General features: G+C 32.3%; 1 protein-coding gene across 1 annotated transcript in view; it reads left to right on the forward strand.

Annotated features, from left to right (window-relative positions):
- CDS1 (CDP-diacylglycerol synthase 1) overlaps positions 1-14,808 on the forward strand; it is a 72,638-nt gene that overhangs the window by 36,979 nt on the left and 20,851 nt on the right. Inside the window, exon 5 of the mRNA XM_023505772.2 lies at positions 2,955-3,094. Coding sequence (XP_023361540.2) covers positions 2,955-3,094 — 140 coding nt within the window. The remainder of the gene's footprint in view (positions 1-2,954; positions 3,095-14,808) is intronic.

The raw sequence follows: 14,808 nt of genomic DNA on the forward strand, positions 1-14,808 counted from the left end.
AGCAAAATGCTATGTTAAAGGTTCTTCTCCATTAAGATCTATCTCAGGCATAGATCAAAATTTAACAAGACTCATTGGAAAAAAAATAGGAAGTGTTCAACTTTCTGGTTGATCTAATGGATGAGGGGATGAATAAACAGGTGTTTACTTTCATGGAGGAAATCCACTGAAATAGTAGCAAAGTACTTTGTGATTTCATCAAAGGCAACTGAACCTTATTCCTGTTCACACTTAGATAAAACAGCGACCTGTCTTCTTATTACCTATATTTTTCCAATGCTTTATAGCTATTAGATAGGCAATGGTCTTCTAAAAATTAGATAGGAGAGTATTAGCACAGAAGCCAAAGAAGAGACGATGGAGATATGAATTGATTTATCACATTGCAAACAAGCATTTGAAAAGGCGAATTAACATAATGGATGCCATCTAAGGCATGTGTGGGAGAAAAAGAAAATAGGTTATTTGAGGCAAGAACAAGAGATAGCTAATAGACACAAAGGTGAAGAATAAATGTATAAGAATTTCATAGGATGGGCAAACATTTGGATGAGTTAAGATCTGTTCTTTTGAAGGAGAGTTAGCAACACAGCAACAACAATCAATTCGAGAATTTGATTTTCTTAAGTCCATTTCTGATTATAAATGTGCTCTCAGCTAATTGCCCTTCTCTATGTACCCCATCTTTCCCTCACCCCACCCCATCTTGACTTTGCCTCCCTTGTTTCAATTTTGTTTTCTTATTTCAGCCTTTATTAATCTGCTCTTACCTCCTTCAACCTTTTAATTTCTCTGAATTACTATTTGTACTTAAAGAATATTTGTTTTTACTCCTTATTTGTTATGTTATTCTAAGTCAAACTCAGTTCACAGAAACAATCTTTTATAGCCCACATTTCATCTTAAGACAGTAATCTAGGCAATGACAATATCTTTGTAGTTTCTTTCTCACTTCCTTATTTTCCTTTATGTGATTGAAAGATAGAAAAATTTAATATTTCTAATATTTGCCAACTTTTAACATTGCACAATTTATGTATAATCATATATTGTGTGTGGTCATATATGACATTTTAGATTTCCTATTAATATTAAGTCTATGTAAACTTTTCCTCTCTCTTTATACTATTTGTAAAATAGTAATGTGATTGGGAAGTGAAGTTCAAAACTCCACATCCATTTTAAATTACAGAACTGAAATTCTTACTTCACTTAACAATAGTAAAAGTGAGAGAAGGATATTTGCTTCATAAATAAGTCATGATTGGACTTCTACACCAAATTAAAACTATTTCACATAATTACATAAAATAGCATGGTCAAATTGCTTAGGTTAAGTGCTGTCATAGTATAATTTTAAAGGGGTTTATTAATCTTACCATGGCTGAGCAAGTCAGACCACCATTAGAAATGACTTCTATTGACCATGCTGTATTAGTGTTGTGGTCCTGATTTCCTTCATAGAGAGAGGAAGTTTAAAGAAAGGATGGCGAGGTCTCATCACTACAATAGTAAGGTAGCTTCTATATTGACTGTTCCCACCTTCCACCTTCCACCAATCCTTAAAGAAAGCTGTGCTATCTGGGTCAAGGAAGTACCCTTTTCTTTTCCTGCTGATGTAAGAATGAATATTGAAAATGCAATTCTTAGCCTATTCATCTTAATACCTTAATACCTTAGTCTGAGTAAATTTCAATCCCAGTGCTGATAGTCTTTGATACAAAGAGGAGAATGCTGCTTGTAAACCCTAAAATAATTTCATTGCCCTGAATAAGTGAGGCATCACTATGTCAGTCATCAGGTATTTATTTAGTCTGCTCTTTGCCCTTTCACATGGATCCTTGGTTAAGAATATGCAGAAACAGGGGTGGGGCAAAGATTAAGTACTGAATTGTATAGTACTTTAAGTACACAAAGATTTCATATATGGATATGAACAATCAGAATTTCAAGAATAACATAGGATCTGGGCTTTGAGAGCTGGGTGGAATTTCCATAGATGTAGGACATCCCCATTTGGGAAGGCAGCAAGAGGGCATTGATGTGGGAGAGACCAAGTCAAGTAGTGAAGGTATTGAACAGTAACACTAGATGTGTTTATGAGCGAGGTGTGACAGTCAGATTATTGGGGAACTTGAAGGCCAGAGAGTTTAGACTTATTACATTGGGCATAGTAGGGAGTTACCATAGGTTTTTGAGTAGCATGATAAAAATGTTGTTTAATGAAGATTAGTCTCACACAATTATACTTATAGAATATGAGTTCAGGAAGATTATAGACTCTCTACACATGAGAAAAACATGGACTTGAGAAAGATGCCAAGGGAAGAAGTAGTAAAATTTGTATTATAGATTAAATGTAGAGAATCAAGAAAAAGGGGGAAATAATTCAACAATATGCAGTCAAGGAAATGGATGATTCCATTGAATCATTTAGTTTGGAGCATGGGGTTTTTGGCAGTGAAAGTGGGGTGGATATAAGCAAGCTATGGTCTTCCCCTTCTCCCATTGCTTTGCTGGAGGTATCAGAGACTAAAGTTAATTGGACCATGGAGAGATTTTCTTTTTTCCATTGCCTTTTAAAATATGAAACTATTGTTTCTGAAGTAATCCCTTCATTTCTATTTCCCTTAGGGAATTTTATTTAACACCCAGAAGAAATCTCTAAAAAATTGTATTGTAACCTATTTTAAAAAATACATGCTAATTGCTACTGATTAGATGTTAATTATAATGGCTAGCTTTTAAGGATACCTTGAAATTAAAACATAAAATAATGTTTGGTCTAGCCCCGTTGAGCACATATTGATGGACTACTTTTTAATCAGATTGATTTTTTTCAACGTTTTATTTTGATTTCTTTTGTATTGTTCTATGTATAAGATAGCTCTATTGAGGGTGTCTGATGATCATATTCATCAAAGAAAAATAGGCTGATAGTTCTTATATTACAGGTATTTTTTACTGTGTGTCAACTACTTTTTCTATGGAGAGACTGTAGCAGATTATTTTGCTACATTTGTTCAAAGAGAAGAGCAACTTCAGTTCCTTATTCGCTACCATCGATTTATATCATTTGCGCTATATCTGGCAGGTAAGCAAAGAGAGAATTCCTTTTTCAGATTGTGGTTGGTGTATTCATATCAAATGTGAATTGTAGTAAATCTTTATTTTATGTCATCTTTTCATTTCATTTCAATTTATCATCCCATGAATAGGCAACAGATCTGTGTCCAGTCTGAAACAAGGGAGAACCTTTAGTGGAAGTTCTAGAATATGAATTGTTTTTATGGTAAACAGATCATAAATAGGTCATACATACTACATGGAAGGAGAATCTAGAAATTATAGAGATAGATTTACATAATGTACACAGAGAGTCAAATACTTTCCCCAAGATCATTAGAAACATTTTAAAATATGCTGTAATAGAAGTTAATTAGAATTAAAGTAAATTAGAAATTAGTAGTAGTTAGAATTTATTTTTTTTTTTAACAGAGTAATCATCTTTGAAAAGGTTCTTTGGTGAATGATTTTTTACATTTTGCTTAAGTGGGTTTTATGCGGGGTTGGGGAATAAGAAGATGGTTCCTATTTGAGCTCTGAACCTTAGCAATTAAGAAATGAATGGTTATATTATTACCATGTTACTCCAAACTTTTAAGAAAAGACTTAGGATGACCTTTCTGTTGACAACTACATTTTAGAAATATGTATGTACAAAGAGATGTGAAAAACCTTTAAATATCATGCAAAAAGTTACTGCCTATACATATGACTTCCTACTTCAGGGTCCTATATTTCTAAACCCAAAGAATCACTCAGATTCCTACTTAAATAAAGGTGGTCGAAAATAGGTTAGGAGGTGGAATAAGATCAAATAAATGCTAATTATAATTATCAAATAGTCCCTCTTAGTTTCCAGACAATAACAATAAACATTCAGTGCTTTTAGATTTACAAACATACTTTTAACATTTCAGTTATTTAAGTCTCACAACAATCAGATGAAATAAGTTGTCATTTCTATTTTTATATACAAAAAAACTACTCCACACCAGCGAATGTAAGGCATCATTTGCTCCAGCTTTCCTGTCAGAGGTCTTGCCTACTCTTTTTTCATTCTCATTCTATTCACTTTTCTCTTGGTCCCTTGTTTCCTTTCTGAAGTATCCCCCTAACATTTGGGAGAAGACAATTCTTTAGTCTTAAGTTTTGTTTGAAAAAGCACTCCTGCTGTTTAAAAGAATGAAACATATTTTAAGGTAAGAAGTCCATGTGAAATTATAATCAGTTTAGCAGAATGAAGACAATGCAGAATGACAATCACGAGGAGTATTGAGTTTATACGATTGGATCACTTGAAATTTTGTTTCAAGAACTAGGAAAACAAAGACTTTGAGAGTATTTGTAAACTTGTTACCATAGTGAATTAGTATTTGTTTTTTTTCTGATAAAGACGTCTGATCAAGTTTCAATGAGGGTTCCAACTGGCCACATTTTTCATTAACTATTTTTTAAAAACATTACATTCTTTTGTTTATCTAGGGGAAATTTTTTTTTAATTTTTATTTTATGCCTTTACTAGTTTAAATGATGGCCAATCATGATGCATTTCCTTTCATGTAAAAGTTTTGAATTTCTGAAATGTTTTTACATAGCTGTGTGAAAATAAGGATTCCTGATCTTGTTATTGGACATATAACTGAATGAGGCTGGGTAATTTAGAAATTGGGATGACTAGATGGTGCAGTAGATAGAGTGCCTGATCTGGAGTCAGAAACTTCCTGAATTCAAAGCTGGCTTTAGAAAATAGCGGTGTAACCTTGAGCAACTAACTTAATGCTGCTTGCCTCAATTTTCTCATCTGTAAAATGACCTGGAAAAGGAATTTACAAACCACTCCAGTATTTTTGCCTAGAAAACTGAGCAACAACAATTCAGAAATTACTTAATGCTTTAATAGTAGACTGATGGTGTATATATTCTTTTTTCTTCAAAGAGAGCACAAACTTCTTAGTTAAATATACTGAAATGACAATGAATTTGCCCTCTGGATTTCTTTTTTGTAAATAAGGGAGTTTTGATTAATATGATTGACTTCAAGTTCTAAAGAAGTCTTCTCATCTTCCTCTACGTGCAAAGTGTGTCAAATCATTGCTTTCCCAAGCTTTAAACATGCTTAGTAGTGATTTTGGGATATCCTAAAAATCATAGATTAAAACTGCTTAAAATTTTTGAAATGTTTATTATAGTAGTAGTTTCAGGTCCCAGAACCAAAGGAAAATTGTGATATAAGCTAGAGGAAGAAAGGAAAGATAAATGGATTTTCTTTCCTATCCTCACTTCTCCCTTGATTACTCAAGTTATTTTGTTTGGAAGGTGGATAAAGGAAAAAGTAGTGAAAAATATGTAGGAAAATGTTAGCTATTTAAAAATGGAATAGACCAATACTTCTCTAGATACTTAGAAGCCTTGTCACATCCTGAATCTTTCAGGAAGATATCAGTAGTGGGTAAAGTCTACCTCTTTCCTCTTGGCAGGGAAGTGGGAGTATAGATGTCAACGAGGTACTAATTTTCAAAAGTGGCCGCTTCATTGGTTTATTTTGCTTGACTGCATTTCTATTACAAGATAAGCTTACTTTGTGAAGTTATGTAAGTCTAATAAATCAAAAGGCATTAAACATGGAAGCATTGAACATTATCACAGAAGAAAAAAATTTGTTGTGTTACAGGAAATATCTATTAAAATGAATCATTTCAGAACTATCTGTCTAAAGGAATAAAATACCTATTGGCATAAAATATTAATAGTAACATTTTAAATAATAGCAAAAATAAAGCTATGTGTCAAATTGAAGTGGAATGTCACAACAGATTGTGGTTTAGAACTGTAATGAAATATGTCACAAATACCAAATATTAAAAAATACTGAGAAATATGGGGAGATGTAGAATGCTACAAATCAAAAGAAGCTTAACCCAAATAATAATGTAAACCCTGACTTCAATTATGTAAATAAGAACATTAACAATAATAGAAACAATCTACAGATTTTGCTACACCAAAAAAATGTACAGAAAAAATTCCAAATGGGGCCCAGAAACAAATTTGTCTCAAATTTAATATATGCCTTAAATCTATAATTGAAATTTAATTTCTTGTGCAGTCTTTTTTGTCTTTAAATTTCTGATTTAAAAATCAGTCTTGGGGCAGCTAGATGGTGCAGTGGATAGAGCACCAGTCTTGAAGTCAGGAGGACCCGAGTTCAAATCTGGCCTTGGACACTTAATACTTCTAGCTGTGTGACCCTGGGGAAGTAACCCCCAGTTGCCTCAGCAAAAAAAAAAAAAAAAATCATAATCAGTCTTATGTCAGCTAACTAGCTTTTGATAATATGAAGACAAGAGCTAAGAACAAATTAAAAGAAACAGTTGCCTCAACATAAATCAAATAACTTCTCTATGTATATATCATTGTGTTTAGTGTTGAAGATATAAAGACAAAAATTTAACAAATATTATCTGACTTCAGGGAGTTTACATTCTATTGAAAATGAAGATAACATGTACAAAGCTGACTCATTTAAATAATTTAACTTTAAAACATGATATGATAAAACTAAATAAATTAGCTCTGATTATTAGTATATTCTAAGGAAATACAAAAGTTGCCACAATGAGACCAAAAGAATCCAAAATAACCTTAGCCTCTTTAATTTTCTTGGCCAAGAAAGACAAAGGAACCAAAAGCAATTCCATCTTGAAATACAAATACATTTGCAAAGTATAATGGAGCAGAATGTTGGAAAATCACAAGGAAAAGTGACTTATTGAATAGTGACATGCAGTGTAGGGGCAAATCAACCTGCAGGACCACATGCTGAAATCTGAACAGATCTGAGATTCTGTGATAATCAAATTATGCCTTTTATGGTACAATTTTTATGTTTGATTTAAACAGGGAAGGAGAATTGATAACCTGAAAATGAAATCAAAGAAAGCAAATTATATGCTAAATATTTCAAGAATAGCTAAATAAATAGTGATACATTAACATAATGGAATTTCTTTCATGTAAAATGACCATAATGTCATAAAATGACCATAAGAAAAAAGGGAAGACATAAAAACTAATATAAAATGAAGTAAGCATTCTAATCAGTGGCCTTGAATGCCTTACCAACATACAAATGGATCAGTCAGAAATTGAAGGAAGTTTTCTACCTCTTGCCATAGAAGTATAGAATAAAACACATTTTTAAATATAGCCCAATGTATATGTGTGTTTAGCTGTCCTTACTTATTAGAAAGGATGACTTCCATTAAGAATTTGGTGTGAATAGGTAATGAGATCTGTATCAGAAAGTAGGTGGTGTTATTCCCATTTTTACAGATGAGGAAAGGTAGATATTAAATGATTTCTTCAGGGAGATGCTGCTAGTAAATATTTAAAGTCAGATTTGAACTCAGGATGAAGGAACAGAGAAGGAAGTTCAGATAGGGAAATAAAGAAGTGAGTGTGATTTTGCTTAAAACTGCAAAAATTTTAATTTTTACTTAAAAAAACTATATATTAAAAATGTTCATGTTTAAGGCTTATGGTAATTTTTAAAATTTAAACATTAGTTCAAAGAAAAATCATGTTTTGTGCAGAACCTCAGAAAACTAGAAATTATAGGTGTTTCAGAGAGTGATAGGAAGACATGTAGTAGATGACAAGCTCCTTGATAAGATCTTGTTTATTTTGTTTTGTTTAATTTTCATCCCTCATACACCTTACATCCTTTGGCACAGTGTATAGCATGTAATAAGTGCTGTATAAATTTTTATTGACTGAATTTTAAATTGTCTTCCTGATTTCTAATGAAGACTGCTTTGTGCATCTTAGTTCATTAACTCCTATATATATTTTATAATTTTAATAGAATATTTTCTTTCTTCCTCTTTTTTTAAAAGTAATTTTGATTTTTCAACTCTTAAGGTTTTTTTAGGAACTTACTCTCTGGTTATCCTAATTGCCTCATTTCTTCTTGTCCTTTTATACCTTGAGCAATTTTAAATAGTAGTGGAAACCTCTACTTTATCCCTTATCTTACGGGTAAAACTTTTTTCATTGTAAATAGGGAATTTAAATTTCAACATTATGTAAATAATTTTGAACATATTTTATGGCAGGGTTCTTTTATTTCTATTCATTTTAATATTCCTAACATAAATGAGTGCTAGGACTTATTAAAACCTTTTCCTGCCTTTATCATATATTTTCTGTTGATTTTTGTTGCTATCATAATAGAATAATCTAATTGTTTTCCTAATATTTATCTGTCCTTATAACCCTGCTACAAATCTAACCTATTCACATATTTTTTCAGTCTTTGGTATGTGATTTAATATTTTTAGGACAGAAGAGGAAAGTACATGAAACCAGTTCTTTATTACAGGGCTTGCTTTTGGTTTTAAGCATGTAGTATATTCAATACATAACTTTGAAAGTTTTCCTGCTTGTGATTCTTTCTGGTCTTCCTTTGTTCTCCTCTGAACCCTGAAAAAAAACCATTCAGTAATTCTTTTTACTTTTTTTCTTGAATTCTTACCTTCTAACTTCTCCCTTTCCCACCAAAATTGGAAAGAAAATTCAAACCATTAAGACAAATGTAAGTGAATTTATCCACAGCTTTCAGAATTTCTCCATTTGCTGTAATTTACAGGCTGATGTGGTATTGGCTGATGGAAAACTTTGGGTTTTTTTGGTGTTAACTGTTATGTAAAAATTAACCACAAGCATCAGAGAAGATCATTTTAACAGTGGAACCATTGCCTTTATCCTATCTATTTCTTTTCCTCATAAGAATATTGTCTATTAAATGCCAGTGTTTGCTATGAGGATACATCCATGAAGTTTTATTGCATTTAGATAAATCAAAGACAGTATTGATGATGAAAAGATGCACAGATCTCTAGTAGTAAATGATCATTGCTGTTGCTGTGTCCAACTCCATCCTTCCCAAGGAATCCCTGATATGTCTGGTAGTCTGTGCCTACTCTTGCATTAAAATCACCCACAATTATAAGGTTGCCCTTTTCCAGCACATTGATAATGAGGTTCTTAATAAAAATTTTTCTTTGACCTCATCAAGATTTATTATGGCGGAAACATTTGCACTGAAGTTGTGCTTTTATGCAAGTGGCAATCATGAACCTGCATTTCACTCCTTTTGGTAGGCATGTAAGCTTGTTGACTAGATGAGTTTTGACTACCAAAAAATTACTGTGAGAGAGATTCAGGAGATAGCTTTTGCCATGAAAGTTAGACCACTATGTCTCTCAAACTCCAATAGAGAAAGACAAGAACTCTGAAGTCAAGAGCCTTGGAAATAGCAGTGTTAATTTCTAGCCCAGTGCCCACCAGCCAGCACCACATCAACCATACATAGACCCATCAGTTAAAGCAATTGGAGAAATTTTGAAAGCTGTGGATAAATTCACTTCTTATGGCAATATATCTTCCAGGGATGTCTTAAGTAGGTGATGAGCTTGACTCATAGAATGCCATGCTAGCTCGGTGTTGTGGGAAGCTCTGAACAGAATTGTGCGAGAGTAGAGGGATTAGACTGCCTACCGGTATGAAGATCTACAAGGCCATTGTGCTTATCTCATTGTTGTATGCATGCGAAACCTGGACAGTATACCAGCACCACTCTAGGAAACCGAATTGCTTCCATTTGAATCGTCTTAAGAATATTCCGAATATCACCTGGGAAAATAGGCTGCCAGGCACTGAGGTTTTCTCTTGAACTAACCTGCCAAGTATTCAAACTCTACTATAGATAGCACAACTCAAATGGTTTGGCCACAGTATTTTAGTGCCAAATATTGTTTGCCCAAAATACTATTTTGTGGAGAACTCAAGCATGACACACATAGTGGTCAGACAACGCAATACAAAGACACTCTCAAGGACTCTCTAAAAAATTTTGGAATCAGTGGAAGACACTGGCAAAGGACTACTATGATAGTGTGCCCACATCAAAGAAACCACTAAGCTCTATGAGCAAAGCAGGATTGAAGTAACTCAAAAGAAATGTGAGGTGCACAAATGTTGAGACATCTCTACTCCATATGTTCATGTGGACTATTTGTGCCTGAAATATAGTAGAGCTTTCTGAACTTGTATTGATTTGAGCAACCAGTCCAAAATACTATAGCTTGAATCCAATATGGTGGTGCCATTTTGGTCTTATTTGAGATTGAAGCACAATGACCAATCATGCATTCATCATATTTACTCTCCTGAAATCATGGCTGGTCATTGTATTGATTAGAATTCTGAAGTCTTTCATTGTGTTTTGTCTTTACGGTGTCTTTACAATTTATAAATTGTTCTGGATCTACTGTTTCACTCTGCCTCAATTCATTATAGATCTTCCTAGGTTTCTTTGAAATAGGAACTTGCATCATTTCTTATGGCACAATACCAGTCTAACATATTGATATGCCATAATATGTTCAGCTATTCTACAATTTACACTATTTTGTGTACTTAATCTATTCAAGGAATTAATTTCTTCATCTTCCAGTTTCCAGTTATTGTCATGAGTATGAATAGCTTTGATAGCATCTTTTGAGAAATGCCTGTTCTTATTTAATGATCTGTTCATATTAATCTGCTTCTTTTAAATATTTGAATCAGTTCCCTATATATCTTAGAAATGAGATCTTTATCAGAGAAATTTGCTGAAAAGATTTTTCCCTAGTTCTTCTAGTTTTACTTGAATTGGATTTCTGCAAAAATTTTATGTAATCAGAATCACTCACTTAATCAGCTTAATTCATCTCTATTCTTTGGTCATAAACTCTTCTCTTACCCATGTTTCTGAAATGCAATTTCTTTTTTGTTATCCTGTGTGTTTATTATATGACCATTTATATTTACAGCATACATCCATTGGGAACTTTTTCTTAACATATGATATAAGGTGTTGACTTCAGTTTAATTTCTAACAGACTATTGTCCAGTTTTCCAAGCAGTTAAAAATAAGATCTTAACTTAAGAAGTTGTTCAGGCTTATCAAACACTTAACTTACCAAGATTGTTTGTTACAGTATTTTGTGTACTTAATCTATTCCAGGAACCATTGCCAAATCATTTTGATGTTTACTACTTTGTAGCATAGTTTAAAATCTGTTTTAGTTAGTCCTATTTACCTTTTAAAAAATTTAAGATTCTTGATCATTCTTTGTTCTTTCAATGAATTTCATTTTTAAAAGTCTGTATAAATTAGTCTTTTGGTAATTTAATTAATGTGACGCTAAATAAGTAATCAGTTTAATATGATTTTCATATCAGTTCAATCAACCTTATGTGCAATTAATATTTCTTTAGTTATTTAGATATGTATTTCCAATAAAGTGTTTTATATTTGTATACATATACTTTTTTTTTATTTCTGTCTTAGAAGGTAGACTATCCAGTATTTTATATATTCTGCAATTATTTTGAATGAGATTACTAAATCTCTTCCTTTTTATTGGTAATAATGATGATGATTTATGTACTGCTTTAGTGAAATTATTATGTCAGTTAATTTAATTGATTCTAGGGTTTTCTAAGTAAATCATCATATTTCAAAAAAATGATAATTCTGTTTTCTCCTAAAGTATGCTTATCTATTTTTTCCTGTCTTATTTATATATCTAGCACTTTTAGCACTACATCTAAAAGTGTATGCCCAGTCTTGCTTTGTACCTGATTTTATTGGAAAGGTGTTCTAGTGTATTATCCACATTACATATTTTGCTTGTTTGGTTTTAGATAGATATTAACATATTAAGGAGATACCACTTACTCCTTTTCTAAGGTTTTTAATAGAAATGTGTATGGTGTGGTATTAAATACTTGGTCTGTACGTGTATTGTAACAATCCTGTGTAAACTACTTTGAAATTTGCTTATTACTTTACAATTTCTTTTTCATTTTTATTCTGTTATTAATGTTTTTCCCTTTTAAAAAATGATTTGTTTTACTGGAGGGAAAAACTGCCCCTAGTTTTTTTGTTTTGTTTTGTTTTATTTTTTTATTTTCAAGTGTTTTCAATTTTGTTATTCTATTAAATTTTTAGGATTTATATTTTGGTGCTTTTTTGTTTTCCTTGTTTTTTCAGTGTTTTTAGAAGCATGCCCAACTTATGGGTCTGTTCCTTTTCCAATGAAGATGTTTAGAGAAACAAACTTTTCCCCAACAATTGCCATGACCAAAATTTTCATAGGTTGTTTCATTGGCATTATTTTTAATGAAATTGTTTTTGTTTTGTTCTTTGACCCATCAATTCTTTTGTATTGAAATAATTTTGCATTCTTCCTTCCATGGATTTTTATTTCATTGTAGTCATTGAAACATTTGTAATATTTCTGCTTTTCTGCATTTGCTTTTGAGGGATTTATGCCTTTCATGAACATGGTTCTTTTTTTTTTTTTTTTTTTGGTAAGATGCCATTCTTAGCCTAGAAATGTGTGCTCCTTTCCATTACTATTCAGAAGTTGCCAGAAAACTATAATTCCTAACTTTTCAAAATTCTGTATGTAATCAACAGAAGCAATGGCATTTAAAGGGAATCAAAAAAGGCTTCTCATAGAAGGTGGAGGAAAGGGTGTGAATTGTGGTCAGACCTGTTCTTTAGGAAGATCCCTATGACAGCTGAGTGGAGGATAGAGTGCAGAGCTAGAGACTGGATGGAGAATCCACACTAGAGTGGTAACAGTGTCAGAGGGCAGAAGAGGACATGTATAAGAGATGTTATTAAAGTTAAAATCAGCAAGATTGCAATAGATTTCCTATGGGTGGGTGGGTGGGTGAAAGGCAAGTCAAGAATGACACCTAGATTATGAGTCTGGATGACTAGGAAGATGGTTAATCAAGTGTAATAGAAAAATTTGGAAGAGAAGAGGATTTAAGGAGAAATAAAATGATTTCAGTTTTCAATGCCAATAGGTAGTTAGAGGTGCAAAATGGAGATAATCAGAGAAGTTAGATTTGAGAATTGTCAGCAAGATCTTTTAATTGAATCCCTGGAAATTGATGAGATCACATAGTATACAAGGAGAGAGAGTTTGCTCTTTCTCCCCTTTTCTTCCTTAAGTGTATTCATTTTTCCTCTTCCTTTGCTTCTTTGTTGATGTTTATCAAAACATGATGAAACTACTCCAAAAAGGGCATCTATCTTACTTAACTCTCTCCAGACCCCTGAAGACATTGTAGTTCTGAAGGAAATTTTGTATCATCTTCCTCTGTTAGTGTGTTGATACTTGATTTTTGTATAGTCCCTTCTGGTTGCTTACTTGTATTTACCTTGTTATGTTACTCTTGACACCTATGTTACTCCTCAGCTCTTGCATTTTCATCAAAAATAATTAGAAGCCTAATTTATGCAGGTTCTTTTTTTCCTATTGTAGAATTATAATCTGTTTTCAATTCCTTTATAGTAGGTATTGCTACAGCTGCTAAATATTATATATTGGTGACTGTGGCTTTTTTTTTCTCCCATCTGATTCTAGTATTTTTTTTTCTTTGACCTGGAAGCTCTGGATTTTGACTGTCATGTCTTTTGGAGCTTTATTTTCAGGAAAAAAACAGTGGAATTCTGGCTGTTTTTCACTTTACTAGCTTTCTAATACATCCTGATAGGTTGCATCATAATATTTAAAAAATGAAAATCCTATTATTTTTGTAAGATTTTTTAATATTCAACACTTTTCCCCTTCCCAATCTTGCGGCATTATTACAGAAAGAAAATCTTTCTAACCATAGTCTCTGTTCTGCTGACTGTAATTTACAGTTATGATATCTTTGGGTCTCAATTTCCTTTTCTGTAAAAGATTAGACAAAAGTCCTTTCAAATTGTAACATTGTATTATAGTGAGAAAGAAGTAGTTAAGGAATTTTCTGAGTAGTAGTGTTTCCTTTTGTATGTGAAAATAGGTAGAATAATACTGGACCCAAGGCTCTGTAAGCTGAATACATCTGATTGAGAAGGCCCAGGCCTATTAGAAGATGCAAAAATTTGTTTGGTGTCCTTCAAGATGTTCTTAATTTCAGTCCTTCCAGTCTCAAGCCCTCAATTTCTTCATCTCTAAAACGAAGGGAGTCACCCTTGTGACTTGATGTTCTTTGTCTAAGAGAAAGCCTTCACGTTCTTTCTTGTTCAGGGCCATTCTACACGTATTTATTGATTAGCTACTATGTGTCAGTCCTTGTACAAATGTACTAAGGATGATAAAGAGAGAAAAATGAAACAGAAAATAAAAACTCAGTTCTCTATCTAATTTTAAGTTGTCTTTATGCCTTGTTTTTATTTCACTGTTTTTCATTGTTCATGTGCCAAAACAAAATCTACCTACATTTATTGTTACCATTTGTTTTTATACCAGATTTTCAGCTTTTGATTATGTAACCAAAGCAAAAGCAATGAATCAGGATAGTTTAAGAAAAGGAATTTCTATTTCTGAAGTTCCTTGAACAGAGAATAAATCTGTTTCATTATGAAGCACAGGCAAAACTAAATAAAAAAATAGGTATAGACTTAGTTTGAATTCTTAAATTCAGACACATTTAAACAATGCTACCCTTCCTTTATTTCTGAATCTATTTGTATACATTGTATTTTGAGATGCTGATTTCATAATAAGCAAATCATTTTTTTCCCCAACTTAATTGCATACCATATATTAGGAGGGTTAGATGATAGATGAAGCCAAATCACTCATTGTGCATCAACTCCCTTCTCATTCTTTTTGCTCCTCTAATGTA

This window comes from Sarcophilus harrisii, chromosome 6 (assembly GCF_902635505.1).
Source record: "Sarcophilus harrisii chromosome 6, mSarHar1.11, whole genome shotgun sequence".
NCBI lineage: Eukaryota > Metazoa > Chordata > Mammalia > Dasyuromorphia > Dasyuridae > Sarcophilus > Sarcophilus harrisii.